The sequence below is a fragment of the Drosophila takahashii genome, chromosome 3R (genome assembly GCF_030179915.1).
Source record: "Drosophila takahashii strain IR98-3 E-12201 chromosome 3R, DtakHiC1v2, whole genome shotgun sequence".
NCBI classification, from domain to species: Eukaryota; Metazoa; Arthropoda; class Insecta; order Diptera; family Drosophilidae; genus Drosophila; species Drosophila takahashii.
In genome coordinates, this window is record NC_091681.1 from 19,045,032 (window position 1) to 19,066,367 (window position 21,336).

Consider the following 21,336-nt stretch of genomic DNA (forward strand, 5'->3'; position numbering starts at 1 on the left):
CGCCCTTGCATCCGTTCAGGGCGAGCCCAAGCCTTTTGACAAAAATGTAATCAAAAGTACCCAAGGAAAATAAATAAAATGAATTTCGTTGAAAGAAACCGAATAAACAATTTGAATTCATATTGAAATACATTAATTTTTTAAAATATGTTGTGGGTATTAATCAATGAGACATGAAGTGACAAAGGGCACATGGAGAGTGTGCGATGGGGTTTAAAAATCTGCTGTGACGGTCCGATCCTAAAGAGTGGTCATCCAATCGAAAGGTATCGCAAAAACTACTAGGATTGCATAAGAAGAGTTTAAGATTTATTGCAATTTGTCAACTTTCCGGATGTATTACAGGCAAACGGATTCATTGTTTGTTTTGATTTAAAAGTTTTCTAAAAGTGACACTCTTTATATTTTGAACTCCGTACACGGAATTATTTTACGATTTTTTTTAAGGTGAGAAACAAATTTAAGAAAACATAGTAAAAAAATCAAAGACAAAAAGTAAAGAAACAAAATTCCAAATCAAATAAAAATGAGTACACAAAAATAAGGTAAACAATTATAAAAACGTCTTAGCAATCACTAAACTTATTTGCATCCTTCTAATTAAACAATAATAAAGTCGTCTTAGCATTAATAATATTTAAATGTTCGGGGGTTTGAAACCAGTTTGGTTCTACTTTCAGGGTATAAAAAGCCGAATCAAACTCCAGAGTGCATCACAAACTGCTACGATGAAGATCTTCGCTGTCTGCGCTTTCCTGCTCCTCGCCTTGGCCTCCGTTCAAGGCGAACCCAAGCCCATTGGCAAATCTGTACTCACAAGTACCCAAGGAAAATAAATAAATTTCATTGAAAGAAACTGAATAAACAATTTGAATTTATTTTGAAATATATTATTTTCTTAAACTTTTTTGTGGTTATTAATCACTGGGGACATAGAGAACAAGGAGAGAGGGATTACTATATAGCCGTAGAATTTAAAATATGCTGTGATGGTTCGATCAAAAAGAGTAATAAACCAATTACCTGTTAAAATTAAACGGTTTGCATATAGTCTTTAAGATGATCAGGGTTTACAGGGTTTGCTAATCACGCTACCTCAAGATAGTTGGTTTAAATACATAAGACACAATTTATAACCAACATGGGTTACTTGGAAAGTATGTAACAGAAGAAAGCGTTTCGGACCCTACTTATAAAGACCATATCGAAACATTATATGTCCGTCTGTCTCTCAGTATAAACATTGAGATTAATAGAACGCCTGCAACACTAATATCTGTTTAGCCCCCAAATGTTTAAAGATTTTTTGAAAGTGCAAATGCGATTTTAATATGTTTATCAATATTCATTGACATGTTCGAATTTGACTAAGATAAACAACAACAAGTAAGCAATAATAAAATCGTCTTAGCAAATATGCAAGTATTGTTTGATCATTGGCATTATTATCATTACCATAATAAATTTGCAAAATGAAAACCAGTAACAGTAAAATTTAAGAACAAAACTGGTCCATTTTTCGGGGTATAAATAGGCAGACATTCTCTCAAATAGCATAACAAATTGACACGATGAAGATCTTCGCTCTGTGTGCCTTCCTGCTCCTCCTAGTGGCTGCTGTCCTGGCAAATCCCGAGCCTATTGAGGGCAAGCTTGCCAAAAAGCTGGCTGGCTAAGCAGATATCCAAGATTTTAACCGAAATATTAAATAAATAATATAAAATAAAAACACTTTACTTAGGTTATTCTTCTTTATTGTATAAAGTTTATACCCTTGGTTTTAATGTTTCTTATGTACCTTTGATAATCCAAAAAAATATGAAAATTTACATATATTGTCCAGAACTTGTATAATCGAGTCTGGTTTAACAATTGCGCTGTTGGTATAAAAAGGCTTTTGCTTTTCTCAGATTGAGTTGAAAGCAACCAGAATGAAGATCTTCGCTTTTTGTGCTTTTCTGCTCCTCGCAGTGACTGCCGTCCTGGCAAAACCAGATCCTTTAACTCCAAAGACTATAAAAGTTGTTCACTGAACTAATAAAGTAGAATTGCAGATAACTCATCGCATTTAGCACACTGATGAAATTAAAAGCGAACTGCAAAAAAAAAAGAGATATTTATTGAAAGCTAATTAGCATTGTCGTAGTACAAATAAAATGTATTTGTTTATCTCCAAAAAAGCAACCTGTTTTATTTTAAAATAAATTTTTTAAGGCTAATAGATGCAAAACGACGTAATAAATTTTTTTAATCTTTATTAAAGTGGTAAATTAAATTAAGAAACGAGTCGAGGTTGAATTTTTGCGACGGTGTTTATAAAACTGCGATTTGCCGCCTCAGAGTGAATCGCAAGCCGGAGGAATAAAGTTCTAAGCTCTGTTCGGATGTAGAAATTTTTATCATCTGTCTTATTAAAGGGAATAAATTGTTTATATTTTATAGATATGATGTGATACAAATCTTGTTCAATTTAATATATCTAAATTATATCCCAGCTTAATTTGAAAGTACAAGGTGTACTAAATCTTATAAAAGTACTTTTTGATAGCATTTTTGGGCTGTGAGCATCGCATGTCAGCGCATTTGTTGTTATTACAATAATTTTACGAGTGGCCAGCCGCGATTTTTAATGATATTCATGAGTTTTATATTGGCGCAGTCTTCAACAAGATAAAGGCGCGTACCGAAAAAAGAAGAGATATACCTACCATATAATAAAATAAAAGCACCACCACCCCAGGTGGGTGGGTCTCGAGTGGGGGAAGTGGGGGGCGTGGGCTCGGTGGTTCGGTGGTGTGGTCACGCGCTTTCATGCCCGCCAAGAATGTGGGGCAGCTCAGCTTTATGGCCATCGTTTGTGGTATTGCCTGTGGTTGTGGTGTCGTATGAAATGCGCTCGGAATTCGCCAGCAGCAGAATTGAAGCAGAAAAAAAAATGAAAATATATATATATATATCGGGCAGACCTTCGCCTTGTTGTCCACTCCTCCCAGATCCCTGCTGCCCGTCGTCCTGCGCCTGTGATAATCGCCCCGCTGGCTGCCTGACAGGCAAACAATGCTGTGAATTTGATTAAAATCAGCCAGCGTGTGCGTCTCCACTTGGCTGCTCCTCGAGCTCCTTCGGCCGCCCCAGACTTCTGTCGTTATTGGAGCACTCCCCGGCCACATATAGAATACTAAACCCGGCCCATGACCATCTCGTTTGCTGCCCCACTCAGCTGCAGGCGCTGCTGCGGTGGTTCCACTAATTGCGAATCGCCAAATTTGGCCTGGGAAAGTCTCCCCCCAGCCGCTGAAAATATTGCCGTTTTAAAGTAGCTCATGCTTGATTTGGACTGCAATGTATAACCATCATTAGGGGGCTCTGATGATGGGATGATGGGAGGCTGGGGGCGGGAAAATGTATTTCTTTATGCGTTGCAGTGGCTGCTAATGAGCTGCAGCTGCCAGGACGACATTTGTGCCTCTTTTTCTGCCCCTTCATGCAAAAAAATAATAGGATCCAATATAAAATAAATAATATTTAATTGAATGAAATAAATTCTGAAAAGTTTAAAACAAAGGTAGAGTAAGCAATCCATTTTAAATAAATTACAGAAAATTGTTTAAATTATTTATTTTAATTTATAGTTGATTGCAATTTTTTCTAAACTTCCAAAAAAAGTTAAACATCTAAATAAAGTAAAACAAGATTGAATCAATTTCTTTTGTATTTATTTTTATTTCTTAAAAATATATTATACTTACACATTTTACATTTTTAGTAAGCTAAGCTTTTCGCAGTGCTCGTTCCTCCGCTGGCTTCTTGTGAATTTGCAATGAGACTAAAAGCTAATTAGTTGCCGGGATTTCTGCCCAACCTGCTCTGTGGAACCATCCTTCTTTCCTGCTCTTCCAGTGCAGCGTTAATTTTTCCTCTGGATTGCACACAGGAGCCTCTTCAGATGAATGGTTTGGGTGGTGGTGGGGTCTTTTTTTCTGGGGGGCAGAGTTTCCACCAGGATCATCCACACGGCGAAGCGAAACGGATGTTCTCGCGCAGCGGTGGCTCCGGTCCCGATTTACCCCCCGTCCACCCGCTTTCCCACTTCCCACACCCACACCCACCGCCAGGTCATCCTGAATCTCGCTTTTCCTGCCAGGGGGTGGTTGTGCTTGTGTGTGTGTGAAAGCGAGATGGCGAGGGGGCAGCAAATGTTAATAAATCTTATTTTTATCATTTGGCAATAAATACTGAATTTTTAGCTCCGGCCATGCTCAATTTATGGCCATTATTTATGTCGGAAAAGCGAAAACCTCAAACATGTTGCCACACTTTTTGCCCCATTCCGCTCGGCTCCAGGATCCTTTTTGGCCTGCATTGTGCATCCATTTTATTTGCCCGTTTCGTCCAAGAGAAAGAAAGATACACAGGCCATATTATTGCAATTTTCCAGTTGCTCCGCCCACGCTGCGGTTTCAAGGAAGCGGAGCGAAAGGCAAGAAACCGAACGAAACCGAATGAAATATGAAAAATTGCATTACACCTTAATAAACACCTCACCTGGCGAGCGAATGGAGACTGGCATTGGATGTGGGAGTGGGATCGGAGCTGCAACTCAGAACTGGAGGTATGGATGCTATATCTCCCCAATCGCGAACGGAGCTCCAGCTTTTGCAGCTGTATGTGCCCCGAAGTTTGGCCATAATGAAGATTGTCTGCCGCTTAAGTGGACGCACGTTGCTCAGCCGCTGGATAGCCGTGTACCCAGATGGATAGCCACACATCCACGGATGATGGACACTCGAAAAAACTGAGATCCTTACGAATATTATAAGGGTTTAAAAAGATAGATATATTTGCATGCACTTATGGCTAGGAATTTAAGTTATAAATAGATATATATTTTTTAAATAACAATTATTAACAACATTAAAGTTTATTATTAGAATAATAATATTATTATTATATTATTTTGTTTTTATACTATAAATAACATTAAAAAAAACGTTTTTCTCTAAGTATTAAAGTAAAGGATAATTTAAATCTCTATTTTAAAGAATACCCAATTTTTCCATGCAATGTTTTGGATATTTATTGTATTTTTTGTCAGTGCCTTGAATCTGACCGTCGATGGGCATGGGAAGCAGGTCCTTTTTCTCCGATCGAGAAAGGGGGCCCCGAGGGGTAAGGCCGCGATCGCGATCACTTAGGCGCTCATCTGGCATAAAATTGTTAGAAACGCCCCGTGTGTGTGCGCCCCTGGGTAAATTGCCTCCTTCTCCCTGCTCCTCCTTGATTTCTGACCATAACGTTTTTGCCATTAAATTAATAAATTAATGCGATCGTGCAACAGTCGATCATGTGGCCAGTTTACCCTTCCCTCGCCGCCAACTCATTCGACGATCTCCACTTGGCTTGTCAGAATTTCCAAAATCTCAATACAACAGTTTATTCGTCGCTGCTGCCATCAACGAAGAAGTTCGGCGGTAATCACTAAGTTCTGTTTCTCCAAAATCAACAGTGTTTGCTGGAATCTCAAAAAATGTAAGTGTACCAAAATTTCCAAATTTTTGTAAAGCTTATTTTGGAAAAAAACCCACTTTTTTAAATTTAGAAATTAAAACTGAAAATGGAATATTTAAAATAATTTTAAGCAGAAATTTTAAAATCATATATTACCCATTAAATAAAATGTGTAGCCTTATAAGTATTTTACTTAGACATTTTATTTTTTCTAAACATTTTCAAATATATCATGTCACTGTAGCGGGCTCAGAGGCTTGTGTCTTGAATTTCGAGCTCCAAACTGGCGTTGCACACTGCACCCTCGGATTCTGCGGTCGTGATCCAAAAAGTGGGTGTTGCTAAGTGTTTTTTGGGGGCCTGGATGTTGGATGCTTGGATACTAAACACTGAATACTGGATGCTGCAGACGCAATGGCTGGTCGCAGTTAGCCGGGGAACCAGTCTGCCATTTTACAGCGCGGCATCATTAACAACTGCAACTGCGGCGCAGTGGGGAGGGGAAATAATTGCATGGACGGAACTCGAGGCCGTTCCCTGGTTGCAAGTTGCAAGTTGCTGGCTGCAAGTTGCTGGTTGCTCGTTGCCAGTTGCTCCATGGCGGATCGCTGTGTTGCTCTGTTAATTTTACAGCCATGTCTGATATTGCTAAATGGCTGTGAGTGGATTCGTTTAAGCACCAATTTTATTACCAACAAGCATCACGTTGCATCTCTCTCCGTTGTTCGCTGGAGCTTTGGCCCAATGGGGCATGGCTCTTGGCTGGGCTCTTTCGCTGGCTCAAAAGCGACTCCTTCCGTTGCCGCTGCTGCAAGTGGAGAGATCCAATCAGGTTGCGCCTTTTTGCTTCAGTTCCAGCCAGCAGAAAACAACAAAAACCAAAAAAAAAATAAGAAACAACCTCCACTTGTGGCCATTATGAGCTGGCAGTTGTTATTGCAGTTGTTATGGTTTTGGTTCCCCGTTTTTTTTTCTGCTGCATACTTTGCATTTGGTAGGAGGCTGGGAGAAATACCAAAAAAAAGAGGTTCCAACCAGAGAGGAAGAAACAAATACGCCCCTACAGCTGCCATTAATCGTTAATCACTTTTACATTGCACTCAAATTATATATTTATTATAAGCGAAAATAATTTCTCATTTTTATGGCTGCTCAAGGGATTGCCAGGATTGCATGTGATATAAAATAAAATGGTGTTAGGTTAGTTGATGGCTTACCTATCCTTTTTTTTAGATTTCATAGAGCGTGCTAATGCTATTAGTTCAGGTAATTCCTAAAATGATGTTCCTATTAAAGGCTCGCTTTTCTTGTAACATACCTATAATTTATTATTAATACTTAGTCATCAACCTTTATTTGATTAATTAATTGATTCTTTTTCATCTAGCGCAAGAACAGGCTTTGTTTTGATGTTATTATAATATATTCAGAATTAATATGTCAACTGATAGGAGATACAAACAACCTTTCTGTGTTAAATGTTGTAAACTAAAGCTGATGCTACAAGTGCGATATGTCAGCAGCTGGAGTAAACATTACAGATAGATCTTGAGTGTTAGTTCAGCAGGTATTTATCGAGACTTGTCAATCGTCGGCTCACATTACATTTGATTGCTGATTGGCTTTCGTTTTCGGGCTTAGTTGAATTCGCTCATTGATCCCCCTTATGGGCTAACTAACTTACTTATTGGAGAAAACAAATTACGTCCCATTGTGCGGCATCGGGGATCAGGTTACTTTTGGGAAAAGGGGACTCCCATTCCCCCTCCCAGGACAATGGACCACCCGGCTGGGCTGGGCTTTGTTTCTGCTGCTTGGGCTTCCTTCTACTTCTACTTTTTTTGTATTTAAAGCCAGTCACGTGCCATCGACGACGACACTTTTGACATATCCGGCGGACCACACGCGCCGCTGGCAACCCCATACCGTTTATACTCTGGTATATAGACCGCCTCATCCTCTCGAGTTCCTGCGGGCAAGTGTCAAGCTAAAAATTAGCGCATCACGTGCGTCTTCGGGGCCGCAATATCCTCCAAACTGGCAGCGTTATCCTTATCGACTGCGCTATCGATTTCGTTTAATATGTTAATCTGTGCCAAGGCGAATGCTGTTCTCACCCACCCTTTAACCTTCTGAAACCCCTCAACCCATTGAATTATTATCACGGCCAGTCTGTTCATTAGGGTATCGTAAAAGTGGAAAAACTCCGCTTTTCGGAGTATTTTCCCTCCGATATCGGTGGCTTCTTTACGTTTTTATTGAGGAGCCATAAAAATTATTTGTCCTGGTCCGATTGCCGGCCACTTAATGGCCAACGAAACGAGCAGCCGGAGAGTATCGAATAAAAATCAACGAGGAAGGCTTTAAGCGGCCATAAGAACTGCGTCCACTTATCGCTGGGAGAGATGGAGAACGTTTATCTGTGGAGCAGGAGCTAATTACTCCCCGAGATTGGCCTTTCTCCACGCCATTTCTCCGCATCTCTATCGGTTTTATGCCCGCGTTAATTACCTGGTGCGGAGATTTTTCACTGCTTACGTTCTTATTTTTATGGCATTTCCCGGTAAGAGCCGCGTGAAAAGTTCTCCGCACTCGATCGAAATGACTGTGTAACCTTTGACCTTTTTTTAATGCTCTCAATTCTCACAGTAGGGGACTTTGGGCCCTCATGTCCTTGCCAACGGCTTGGGAAAACGACCGGAGATTAAGGGTTGGAATTATGAAAGTTTATCCGGCGACGGGGGGAATTATGATGCCAGTTGAGAATTGATAGAGATTTATGATTTTTTAATGTTTGCGGTGAGGACCTGGTTTTTGGACAAATCCCAAAAGTCGTATATAGATAAGGTAATAGATGTTGAGTATTATATTAAAAGGAAAAATAGTTATAGTTTAATTTAAATTGAAATATGGACATTAATAATTATTTTTAAGGAAGAAAATGTTTGTAACAGGGACGACCGAAAAATTACTACTTGGATTTTTTCTTTACTTGGTTTCAAATTTTTTTAATTTTCAAAAATGTTTAAAAATTATATGAGTCTTTTTGAAATAAAAATCTCAAATAAATCTTATTTTAGAGACCTTTCTCCCTTTTTTTTATGCTCTGATTTCTCACACTGTCCCATCCATCCGTCTATGAATTGATTGCTCATTTATAAAGCGACTCCCCTTCTGGGCGATGGGCTGTCAAGGCAGGAAAACTGCTCGGATGGGCATATTGTGGCAGTCAGTTAGGCAATTTCCCATACGCACACGCCCGTCACAACGGCCACACCCACCACCACTACCGGTGGCAGAACCACCCAGAACTCGCCTTTAAACTGCATTTTCCACCACCCGAAGCCAACTCGAACTCCAAATCCAGATACAATTGCAGCATCCAAGGAGCAGCGGCCGAGGCTAACTGAGGGCTAAGCGGATATTCATTACACGAACCGCACGCCGGCACGCGTTACCGCTTTGGACGCTTTAGCACCCTCTCGTCCTTGCCCGGAGTCCTTCGTCCTTGGTCCTTGGGCGAGCTTACACTTTACATATGTCACGGATATCCCCGTGGGAGGGTTTTGCGCCGTTTGACTTTCGAGCGGAGTCAACCCGCTGATCCTGTTTGCTGTAAATAATGCGATTAACGGCATCACGCAGCCAGCTTCTGATCCTGATTTTGTTGGGGGAGGGGGTGGGGTGGGCAGGGTCCTTGTTAATGAGCCACCGAAGGAACTGCGCTCCAGCGAGAGTTTCCCGGATTAGTGCTACAAATTCGCGCCTAAGCATGGTGTGAAATATGAAAGCGTACACCGCGGGAAATGCTGTGAAACCAAATGGAATTATAAGATTGATTTATGATCTTGTACAAATTTGGCAACTGAAACTGAAATTTTACTATATAATGTTATTTCAAGGGATCTATTGCTACAAGTTACTATTATTAAGAGATACCTGTGCAAACTTCTGTATAAAACTATAGTTATAATTTGATATATCAAATATTTCCTAAATTGAATAAAAAAGGTTAATCATTATTCTACCATTACCTTAGTTTAGTAAGGTTCTTAAAAATTAATTTAGATATATTTTACAAATACTTCTGAGAGCCTTTTTTGTTCCAATGTTATATTATTCATTTTCCATTCAACCCAGAAAACTTTTTATAATATTATTTTTGAATGTTTATTTTTTTTTTTAAGGGCTAGTAAAAAAGTCGTCCAAAACAAAAAGTCAAGAAATTTTTTTTCATATGAAGTTTTTTGTTTTAGACGACTTTTTATTGGGTTGAGTACTAGCCCTACAAGTAAAAATATATCTTCGTATTTGAATAAATAATTCGACCTATTTAAAACTGCATTCTTGTTATAAGCTTTTCTCAGTGCCGCATTTCGCTGTTGATGGGGGAAAAATGAAAAATTATTGCTTTGGTTTCATTTTCGACTGGGTTTCGGGTTTGGGTTTGTCATTGTCTATCGCCATTAAAGTGTCTTTAGTGCTCCACGACGTATGCCATTCACTGGTTTGGAAGTAATTTTTATTAACTCTGCCAAAAGTGCACAAAATAATCGCATTAACGCCGATCCAGCCCCAGTCCCAGTCCCACACCCCCTAGTTAGCCACGTGTGAGCCAATGAATGACTAACTGAGTGACTGACTGGTTGGCTGAATGACTGGTTGACTGGATGACAGACTGACTGCCAGGTCGTAGTGTCATTGTCGTGCCGGTCTTAAAAGGTTGGGAAACGCTTGGGGGTAGCATCTGGAGATTTTCCCTGCACTTTTGTCTTTGGGCGTGTCGCCGCCGAAAGACGTTTGGTTTTTGGAAAATCTCATTTTCCAGCCAGGCGCAGTCGAGAGCCAAGTGTGCGAAAATTTGATAAACGCCGACCCCCAAAAGGCGCATGATTTATGGATCGGCATCGGCATCGGTTTCGGTTTCGGCTTTAGCTTTGGCGTAGAGGAAGAACAGCCAGCCCAATCCAATCCAATCCATTTTGCAGACCATGGCCCGTAAATTCGTAACCCATAACCTGGCTCTAAGCCCGAAATCAGAACGCGGGGCGGAGGGCGGAGGGGGTGTGGCCGCTGTTTGGCAGCATAAAGTGCTAAAAAACGCTCAATAAAACCACACATAAAAATTGACTAAATACAAAACATGACAGACGGCGTGCGAGTATTAATAATAATGCGTTCGGCCGACGGCCCAGTCCACTTTGGGCCTTCTCTTTTTTTCCCCTTTAGCTGCTGTTGTTTATAAAGTGCAAAAAACGTTGTACTCTTTTTCACATTCACATTCGATAAAAATCGCATGATCATAAATTTACACTTTGCACAGCCTCCGCGGCAACGCCCACCCCAAAAAAAAGGCGAAAAAAGAAGTGGGGAGAAAACCGAATGCACATCGATAGGGGGTGGTCGCCGGGGGGCGTGGTGGGTCGGGGGCGGTGCGGTGCGGAGATATACACGCAATGGCAGGGAGAATCTGGCGGCCCCTGGGACGCGTGAACGATTGGTAAATTGTTGTGGTCAGGATTGGTTTGGTTTCGGTTCGATTCCGAATCGGTTTGCAATGCCTTTTCCAGAGGTCCCTCGCGTTATGTTTTGTGGCAATTGCAATCAGTGGGTTTACCACTTCGGAGTAAAATCGAATAGTTGGTACCGCAAATGATCGGGGTCACCATACAATATTTTTAGTTCATCATACATAAGTTGGAGTTGGAAATTGTTCTTAAAATTTAAATGTTTAGGAAAGGAGCAATATTTTATTGCAGATTGGCAGAGTGCTAAACAAAGATCTTAAGAGATATGACCCTCCAAAATAAAATTGCGAAAGTCTGGGTCACCATTCTGAAAAGAAATTTTTGGGAAACATTTTCCAGGGTGAAATATATCTATGGTCTTAAAATATCTTTGATTAATAAAAATCAATTGACCTCAAAGTCATTAGCAGCTATTATCACCGTAATTTGTAACAATGTGATTAATTTCCACAGCTGTGAATATTTATTGCTCGTACTGTAACCCTTTTTGCTTGTACTTTTGCTATCTCGATGAGGCCAGAATCCCATAATCCCAATATACCCTTGTTCACACCCCTTTTAAAACCAGAGAATTGAGGGATAAAAATGCATTTATTGCCTTTCGATTTTTTACAAATCGTTGAAATATTTTTCACAGAAAAGCCGCGTGCGCTTTACATTTCAAATGCGAAATTTTTGGGCGTGTGTGGGCGTCCCCGGCCACGCCCACTTAGCGCGCGGTGTGAAGTTATTTAATTGCCAAGCGATTTGCGCGCGTTTTGCGGGCGATTTGTGATGCGTTTTCGCTCGCACTCAATCGATCGATGCCTCTTTCCTCCCCCATCCCCCTGTCTCTGTCTGGCCCCAACTCCCTGTCTCTCTCTCCCCCTCTCTCTGTCTTCTTCACTTGGCCTCTCTCTCCCCCTCTCTCTGTCTTCTTCACTTGGCCTGTCTTATCACTTGACCAAATCATATGGTGGCGCATAATTAATGAGCTGCACATAATTTGCATATTTCTAATTTAATCAAAATGATTTGATTCGCATGCCCAGTATAATAACAACAACAACGACAACAGGCCATATACAGTAACAACAATTGAAAATGCAACAATAACAGTAACAACAACAGCAACAACGATGCATGTGCATGTCGCTGCAACATTATAAATAAATCAAAATACAATTTCTCAGAAATTGCGATGCCCTATCAAAATCCAGCGAGGAGAGGACCCCCAAACATAAACACGGGCAAAATTTCCACCCAAAACATGTTGATATGTAGGTACCCCTGTTTCCTCGGGGGGGGCGGGGCAAGTCTTGCTTATAATGCCTGCATATACTATGTGTTTGAAGGCTTGTGGCAAGGTCTACGCAAATGCAAACGCCACAAATCCACGGCCCCGAAGGAAACATGCCATGAAGTGCCAGCAACGAAGGCGGAAAAGTCGATGTTCAACCAGGTCTGCCTATTCCTCCCCCACCCCTCCCACTTCCCCCCTTCTTTTGGCCAACTTCCAGGCAGAGTCCTAACTGGTCTTGGCCCAACAGCAGCTCCACAGCCAAAGAGCAGTCCACATGTCCTCCTGTGCATGCCGTGCAATTATTTTGAATTAAATTCGTATTTTGTTCGAATCTTGTAAGTGCATCTTGTTCGGCTGGTCCCGAGTGCTCTTCTCTACACGGAGAGAAATGGAGAGTAAATAGGAAATTTCATGATCTCACATATTAATTTTATCATCTTACATTTATAGTTTCTTTTCTTGATTGCATTCTTTCAACAAACAAGTACATTTGTACCTTATATATTTTAAAAGGTTTGTGTAAGGTTTTTAGTGTACCCCTGTTCTTGACATTGTTTCTATCCACTCGTTGCTAAGATTTCATATTCAAAATATATAGATCTTACTGAGTGAAGGATGTGGCAAAGATTGTACCCCTTACATAAAGTTGGTGATTTAAAATAAGTGATTTAAATAAATAAAAAAAAAATATAGCAGCTAAAATAAAAATGTATAGAATTTCAGAGAGTCATTGTATATTATTTTTTTGATAAGATCGAATTGATAAGATTAATTTCCTTTTGACAACTTTTTCAAAATCAAATAAATCAATCTAAACCCCATTTTCAGTTATGACAGCCTTTAAAGGAAATAACGCGTTTTTAATTTGTTTAATACACTCGTAAATTTTATCTAGTACAGCCATCCATCAAAATGATAAGTACAGGGTAGCAGATGATACCTTCGACCAAGTAAGGTAGCAACAGATATAGCCACAACACGCTAGGAAACGAGAAAAGACTAGCGCTAAATTGACATCAAATTGGCGTTTATTTGGCTTGCAGAGCAGCTTGGCTACATGTCCCATCTATTCACTGGAGCTGTGCTGTTTTGGGAAACGGAGAAGGGGTAAGCTAGTAAGCCAAAGAGTTGACCAGGCTCATACTTCGGAGTCCTGCTCGTCGAGTCGTCGTCCACTGTTCCTGGTCGTAGAATTACGCGACCTTCTCCAATGGCGAAACCTCCGCATACAGCCCTCATCGTCCAGGATGTGGTATAGATTCATCAGCAGAATGATCATTACCACCACTAGGATGGTGAAAGTCAGGATATCCCTTAGCGTCCAGTAAGGATGAATGCCCGAGACTCCCGCTAGATCCGCACTCTGGGCCTCCGCTTGACTACCAGTTGGCGGCCAATCGATGTCCACCTGACTGCTGTTTATCCGGTTCCCCTTTTGGATGCCCGCCTCCAGGTGAACTCCTCGATCGCTGAGGTAGACAAACATCCTGCGATATAGACCAGGTTCCCAGGCATTGTCATGCAGTCCCAGCTCCTTGAGAGCTTCGTGCTGCTGATGGAAGAGCTGGTAGTCGAAGGTATTCAAGCGGTTTCCCTCGACGAACAGAGCCTCCAGAACCGGCAGTCCTCTCAGAATCTCCACATCCAGGTTAAGCAATAGATTATGGGACAAGTCCAAGTGGTTGAGACGAGAAGAGAGGATTGGTGAGTTCGGAGGCAAGCGAACCAATCGATTGTTGGCCAAATTCAGATACCTTAGACTGGGCAAGAGGAAAAGCTCCTGGGAATCCGGATTATCCAAACCACTTCCATGCAGAGGCAGTGCTTCAATGAGATTTTTCGACAGATCCAGTCTCTGCAGATTCCACATGCCCCTCAGAAAACTGGCCGTATCGTTACCACTCAGCAAATTGCCATGCAAATCCAATTCGATTACAGCTCCCTTGTTTCCCACTTGCAGATGATTCAGCTCATTGTTTCCCGCCTGCAGTTTGATAAAGCCTCCATTGATGACTAAACTGGTAAGACTACTGCCCTCCAGGATTAAACTGCCGATATTGTTGAGTTCCAGCGTCAGAATGTCCAATTCACCAGCATGTCCCAAGTCGACCAATCGAAGATTTGGCAAGGAGCCCAGAACTTCCGGCAGTAAAGTCTTCATTTGGTTGCCATTTAGCAGCAGGGTTTGTAACTTTCTGTTCTTATCGAAGATATCGCGTGGCAAAGTGGTAAGCTCATTGCCACTCAAATCCAGATGGATTAGCTCCACCAGAGGCACAAAAGTGCCGGTTAGGATCTCTTGAATCCCATTGCCCTGCAGGCCCAGTAATCTTAGTCTGGCCAAGCCCTTGAAGGCGTCTTTGTGCACTGTGTGGATGATGTTCTGACCTAGTTCCAGGATCTCCAACCGTTGCACCGTGGAAAAGATCTCATCCCGCAGAACTCCGAGACTTGTGCGCTGCATTTGCAAGGAGGTGAGATTTCCCACTGGTCGCAGACTCTCCTTGCTGATGTGATAGGAGGCACAGTTCCGAATGACCAGAGTCCGCAGGCCGGGCGTTAGATTCAGAACCAGCCAGGTGATCGATTGGCGGCTGCAGTTGGTCAGGTGCAATTCCCGGAGTCCCACAGCCGGAGTCGCTGAGTAGGCCACCGGTCGATCACTCAATTCGCAGAAGGAATCCGGACAACTGGCACTGAGATTCAAGCGTCCGGTGGCATCGTAAACGGAACGAGCATTGCCCAATTTAAACCCGAAAACCCCGAGCAAAATATATATCACGAAATGCATATTATTTCTTTACACGAAATGCGTTTCACTTTGCTCGCGCTTCGTCAGACCGCAAATAATGCACTGAATTCGATCGGCAGTGAAAACAGCATCATTTGCTTATCATCTGGTTCGCTGGATCAGCGGGTAGAGCGTTGCCCACTGCTGATAGTGGGTAGTGGGTGATGTAAAGTCCCCGGGGAGCTTTGCTGATGACAACAAAGTAAAGCTCTCTCCACATGTTGCTTGAGATAACGTTCTGGGTGGACCAAGTTCATAGAGTAGATTATAAAAATGCGACCCATAAAATACTATGCAAATTTTTTAAAGTAATTAAGTTAATTTTATTAGTATTACATTAAGTACTTCCACATTTGATTGCCTTGCTTCTACTTCAATAATAATACTTTAAAAATCATGTTGGCAACTTAATTGCCAAACAAAAGAGAAGAATATGAATTCAGAAACTTAAGTTTCAGTTTCTTGCTGATTAAGTATTTCAACCCTGACATCAGGCCTTTGGTTCGTTGTCCTACCCCACTTGCATCCGAAGCAGCAGTTATCCCCTTCTTTTTTATACAGGCTCATTCTAACATATAGCACCACTAGAATCAGGAAGATTACGATGAGGATGTCATATACTGACCACTTGTGCAGTTTGGCTTTGGGATTAGGTTCAGGTTGAGGAACTGACGCGCAATTAGATTGGGAATCTGATTTTGAATCGGTTGTAGGTTGGGGGTTACTTTCGGATTCACTTTGAATTTCGCGAATACGTCTGGGCTGATGATCAGGTATGGTCCAATCCTGGTATTTTTTTTCTGGAGGAATATGATTTTCTTCCATAAAGAATTTCTTTCCTAACTGAAAGACCTGTTGATTAGAGCTCCTCGCTGCCCTTTCATAATCCTTTACATTTACGTTTTGGAGATTGGGGAAAAAATCGTTGCTTCCCGCAACAAGAATAACAGATCCGAGAAGAAGGCATTGAATAAACATAATCTATTTTTAAAATATTTTGATACGTTGAAGATCTGTTGATGGGTTCCAGCTAAAATTTACAGCAATGTGTATTTATCAGCATGGACTGTGATTTCAAGTTACAATACCTTCTCTTTAAAATAATTCGATGTAATTTTTGTACGCGTTTTCTTTTTAAACAGGATTTGGAAAAAATAATACGGCTTGAAGCGGCAATAACATAGATAGCCGGTTAAAGATTTGCCCGTGATGCTTAGTTTGTTGAATAGATGCGAGACTAATCAGCTGTTGTATCCAAGAAAATACATACAAAAAAAGTTCCAAATCATTGAGCTCTTGAGAATGTTCAACAGATTGGCGCGCATTTAAATAATAGAGGTTTTTATAAAAGGCCACAAGCTAAAAAAGCTATTTTCATAAGTTGTTATAATAAAAAAGGTAGTTTATTACTGCATTCCGAGTCTCTAGATATCGAAAGAAAAATAGTACAATTCCGTTTTAAATGCTTTTATCACCATCTTATGTATCACCTGCTTTACTTTGATTTAGGGAACAGTATTTTGAGTTTAGGAATGAAATATTAACTGCACATGTTAAGTACAGATTTTAATGAAGAATTGGATCATCCGGGAAAAAGTCGCTGATGAACGTCGTTTCCAATGATGAAAGTGGGCTATCCTGGGGAATCAAGTGTCTTCCTCTTAAGCGGTAGTGTTGCACGATCAGAATACCGTTCAGGACTAGAGAAGCTATAAGGAGGACAGCCATCAGGATATTCCACATACTCCAATTTTGATCAATATCTGCCTTCACGGAACCTGCGAAAGAGCAAACTTCAAGCTCCTTTTTGGAAGGTAATGTTAAGTTTCCAATTGCTTCCTTTAAAGTTTCGTTGCTCGGATAAACAGGTTCGTTTTTCTCAATAGAGTTTTTCGAAAGATCATCTTGTGTTTTCTCTATTGGTAAATCATGTTGGGGTTTCTCTAGTACGTTAACTTCAATGCCTCTTAAGAACTTGGTAATATTTTCATACACTTCAGGCTTGAATTTGTTGTCGTATAGTGCCACCTCTTTAAGAGCTGGGTGCGATTTCTTAAAAGTATTGGGTGAAAAATAACTAAGATAATTTCCCTCTAGGTGCAAGCTCTGAAGATTGAAGGCATCGTTAATGGCAGTCGCTGGTAGGCTAAATATTCTATTGTAGGACAAGTCTAGATGGGTGAGCCTTGTCCATGGAAACGGAGAGTCGTAGTGCAGACGCTGTAGAAAATTCGCTGAGAGGTTTACGAACATAAGGTTGGGCAAGAGAAAGAGCTCGCTTGAGTTATCGCTTCCCGCCGCCGGATATTTGTGAATGAGATTTCTGGACAGGTCCAGACGTTGAAGTCTCCACATGCCCATTAGAAGATCGGGGATATCATAGGTAGTAAGGGAATTGTTTTGCAGATCAAGCTCGGTGACTGAGCTCTTGTCGGCTAAGCGTATATTGGTTAGCTGGTTGTTCCTGGCTTGGAGTTTGATAGCACTGTCCACGATTTCCAAATACTTTAGTCCGATATTATCTAGAATCAGGGATTGAGCACCGGGAACTTTAAGAACCGGCAGTGGCCCACAATTGGTTAGATCCAAAAGACGTAGATTTCGTAGAGGTCCAAAAGCAGTTGGAGCTATCCAAGTCAAGGGATTGCCATTAAGCAGCAGCATTTCTAGTTTCGGGTTTCCATCAAAGATGTTTTCCCGAAGGTTCCCGATCTCATTGCCACTCAGATCAAGATGCAGAAGTTCCGGTAGGGTTCGGAATACACCCTCTGGCAAATCTTGAATATCATTGCCCGGCAGAGACAGAAACCAGAGCTGTGATAAGCCTTTGAAGGATCCGTTGGCTACTCTGGTAATGGAGTTACCCCCCAGCTCAAGGACCTTCATCTGGGGCCAGTTGGCAAAGTCTTCGTCGTGATTATGTGGCAATACGATTCATTGCATCTGCTCTCAAGGTCGGGAAAAACCCAAGCGGAGGCACTCGAAAGCAGAACGAGGTATAGGAAATGCATTGCACCTTTGAAACCTAACCGACTTTTATATCCGGGTTACAATCAGTATTATCCGATCCGAAACTGTGAGCTAATTGGAATAGAGGTGGAACGAATCAGCTGTTCTGCACGAATTGAGATATATCGATCACGTACGCAGCTATTAGATTATCGATGGATTGGCGGGCATTCAAATGAGATAAGAGTCTGGTTGGAATTTGACTTGATACTGCAATATGTTTTTCAAGAAGTTGTTTACGTTTATAGTAATAATACGAGTTTTTATATTTTTTTTAATTTTTACAGATATTTATATTATTTTAAAATCAATATATTAATTTATAAATTTAATTGCGCCCTTCTTTGTCACTATTTTAAATGTGTTGCATCATTAGATCCTTTATCCAAAATTTAAGAGATAAATATTTGATGAAAGTCAAAGTCTTCGGTTTCATCTTCCAATACCCAGTAAATACACAGAATGTCTGGAACATCTTTGCTTATCGGCGACAACCGTCCGAAATGTTCCACATAAATAAGATTTTCTTCGCTCAGCAAATAAAAGGCAGCGAGAGGGAGAGTTCCTTTAATTCCCTGCATAATTCCAAATCAGACAAGCGTTAAAAACATTTCATTATAACGCTACACAATCGGAATATTTAATGATTTAATCGGCCGGCCAAATCGGGCACAACACCTAAGCAAAAGGAAAAAGGACGAGGAGGCTGCATTCGAGTCGAGTCGAGTCTCGATAAACTGCTTCAAATTCACAGATTTTAAATTTAAAATCGTAGCCACACGGCGCAGGGCAGGCGAGCATGTAAAAAGCAGCCAGGCTGTGAGCCAAGATCTCTGAGGCCCAATACCCATGCCTTAGCCATACCATTCCATTCCATTCTCCAACTCAAGTTGGCTGGCAAACGTTGGCTCGATATAATGGCGCGAGTTTCATGTTTACAAAAAAGATTATGCAGCCCCGAACAAGCGAGGGAACAGCAACAAGAACCACGAGATACAAACGTGCAGAGGTTGCACACAGCTCGCAGACCCGAAGATGGAACCTGAAAACTGAGAACTGAATCTGGAGTTCTAATTAAACAATTCGTAGAATTTCGCGTTAATTGCGAGAAAACGACTTGAACGTGCTCGGCGGATTGGCTGAGGGCCCTGGGACCATGTTCCTCCGCCAGCCTCCTCCTTTCCTAACCCATTCCATTCCCCACCTTGGGTGACACGTTCTGGGGAAGTAATGTTGGTAAAGGTACACCCAGAAAATAAATCAGTTCCTTACAAAAATAGTCTTAAAATAACGGTGTTAAAAACATTTTTTGAATTTTTTAAAGTTATTTTTCAACTGTTTAAGATATAAATCAACTTAAGAAACCTAGAACATACGGAGTTATTAAAAATAAATTATTATTGTCTAAAAATAAGGGATAGCTAAAAAAAAGTCATTATAAATAAGTAAAGACCCGAATATATTTTTTCCGAGTGCAGTGGGAAAGCTTTGCACTTTGCCTAGACACGGTGTCATTTCTTATGTGTGCCTTCATTTGACGAGGATGAGCTCTGTTATTAACACGCCTTCCGGCATTACCCCTCGACTCCTCCCCACCGAACTTGGACAATGCTCTGGACTTTTTACACATGTGAAGGCTGGCCAACTTGGAGAGAAAACTCAATTCAAATTATCGCCAAACAAGATCGACAGATGTTCAACGGGCACAACAACAGAAATACCCAGTTGATGGGGCAAAGGGACTGAAAGAATGAGAGAGGTCAATGAGGTGCACCGACCGATCGGCCAGATCGATCTTCCTGCAGTCGAAAAGCCAGAGAATAAGGCCCGAAGCCGGAGTCAAAAGCAGTCGCACGTCTCGCTGAGCAAATAACGCCCCAAAATAAAATAACACAAGACAGCGAACTAAACCCTTTAATCTAAACCACTTTGGGCCATGGCAGTGCAGATCCCGATCCCTCGAACCGATCCGATCGACAACGCCACGCATATTTCGCATAACCCAGGCACACCTTTTCACCAAAGTCCAACCGAAAATGCCACGAAGGAGTCGGGGATAGCCCCGAAAAATGAGAATATAAAACAAAAATCGTACAACAAAGAACGTACGTGCATACGTAGGCAAAGGCACTTCGATCCGAAGGGAAGAGTGGTGCTGGAGAGCTACGCTACCGTCATCATCATCGCCAGCACTCCATTCTTCTGGTCGATCATCCGCACTCGTCATCGTGCCCGTCATCGTGTCCACATCCCAGGGTTCGGGTTCTCGGGCTCGCGTTCTTATCGGGGCCGATTAATCTGCCATCGCTGTCGCTGATAAGGCCGCCAAATGGACGACCCGACCCTCCAGACCACAGCTCCTCAGCCTGAATCCTCTTCAGCGTCGCAGAACCCACCATAAAACCATAAAACCCAACCACAACCGCATCATTGTTAGCCCAGTGCGCAGTGGCAGCCAACACTCATGTTTAAATTATGATGGCTTCTAACTTGCGCCCCAACCCCTGAGCATCCGTCAAATCGAATGTGGGCATATGGGCTGCCCTCCCTTTTCCTCCGATCGTGTCAGAAGTCATGCTGCTGACATGGCTGACGACCCATTGACAAATGCTCTGATTGAAGACTCGTTCTTCCACTCAGTGAACAAATGCCGAAGTTTCGACAAGGAGTTCAGCCGATGCCAAAGGGTATTCTCGAAGAAATGCTACAGATCTCTCGGCTAGATCTTAGATTAAATCTTTTTTATCGAACAATAGAAATTTTCAAATAAAACGGAAAAATAGGTCTGCCAACCCTTTTAAATATTTAAAAATAAAACATTGAAAAAATTGTACATTTTTAGGGGTTTTAAAAATTAAAATTTAAATATATTATTGTTATGCGTCAAAATATTAATACTTTTATGTGAGAAGTCAACCTATGGACTTATGGTAAATATAATATTTTTCTAGGCATTTTTAGATGGATCGATTTGAAATACATATTCGAGATCGACGAATCGATATAAGTTTGTGTTGCTTATTTTTTACTCAGTAATACTTATTTTGTTTGTTTTAACTAAAAACTGCCTAGTAGAAAATAAGTCTTTTGACAAGAACAATAAATATAATTTTTGTAAAGTTTTTAATTTGTATACAAATTATAATAATATAATTATAATTAAAGGCTTTAAGGATTTTCTTACTGATATGATTTCTTAATATGACCGCTGTACAATT

The 21,336-nt window shown here is 41.2% G+C and overlaps 2 protein-coding genes across 2 annotated transcripts; both read right to left on the reverse strand.

Moving 5' to 3' along the window:
• Positions 1-13,328: 13,328 nt before the first annotated feature.
• LOC108064578 (insulin-like growth factor-binding protein complex acid labile subunit) lies at positions 13,329-15,176 on the reverse strand. Its single transcript, XM_070217569.1, has 2 exons — positions 13,463-15,176; positions 13,329-13,402 (listed from the first exon to the last, which is right to left on the reverse strand). The coding sequence occupies exons 1-2, from the start codon at positions 15,107-15,109 to the stop codon at positions 13,385-13,387; spliced, it is 1,665 nt and encodes a 554-aa protein (XP_070073670.1). The 5' UTR covers positions 15,110-15,176; the 3' UTR covers positions 13,329-13,384.
• A 1,499-nt stretch (positions 15,177-16,675) lies between these two features.
• Positions 16,676-20,357, reverse strand: LOC108064367 (leucine-rich repeat-containing protein 15). Its single transcript, XM_017151856.3, has 2 exons — positions 20,228-20,357; positions 16,676-18,030 (listed from the first exon to the last, which is right to left on the reverse strand). Exons 1-2 carry the CDS (start codon positions 20,355-20,357, stop codon positions 16,676-16,678), a joined length of 1,485 nt encoding a protein of 494 aa, XP_017007345.3.
• Positions 20,358-21,336: the final 979 nt, after the last annotated feature.

What these genes read in the sequence shown, in the direction of transcription:
- LOC108064578 (XM_070217569.1), bottom strand. Translation starts at nt 15,109, where the DNA reads ATGCATTTCGTGATATATATTTTGCTCGGGGTTTTCGGGTTTAAATTG.
- LOC108064367 (XM_017151856.3), bottom strand. Translation starts at nt 20,357, where the DNA reads ATGACGGGCACGATGACGAGTGCGGATGATCGACCAGAAGAATGGAGT. An exon ending in GCCTTTGCCTACGTATGCAC is followed by an intron (nt 18,031 to 20,227) that starts GTACGTTCTTTG and finishes TCGTATTGCCAC; the next exon opens with ATAATCACGACGAAGACTTT.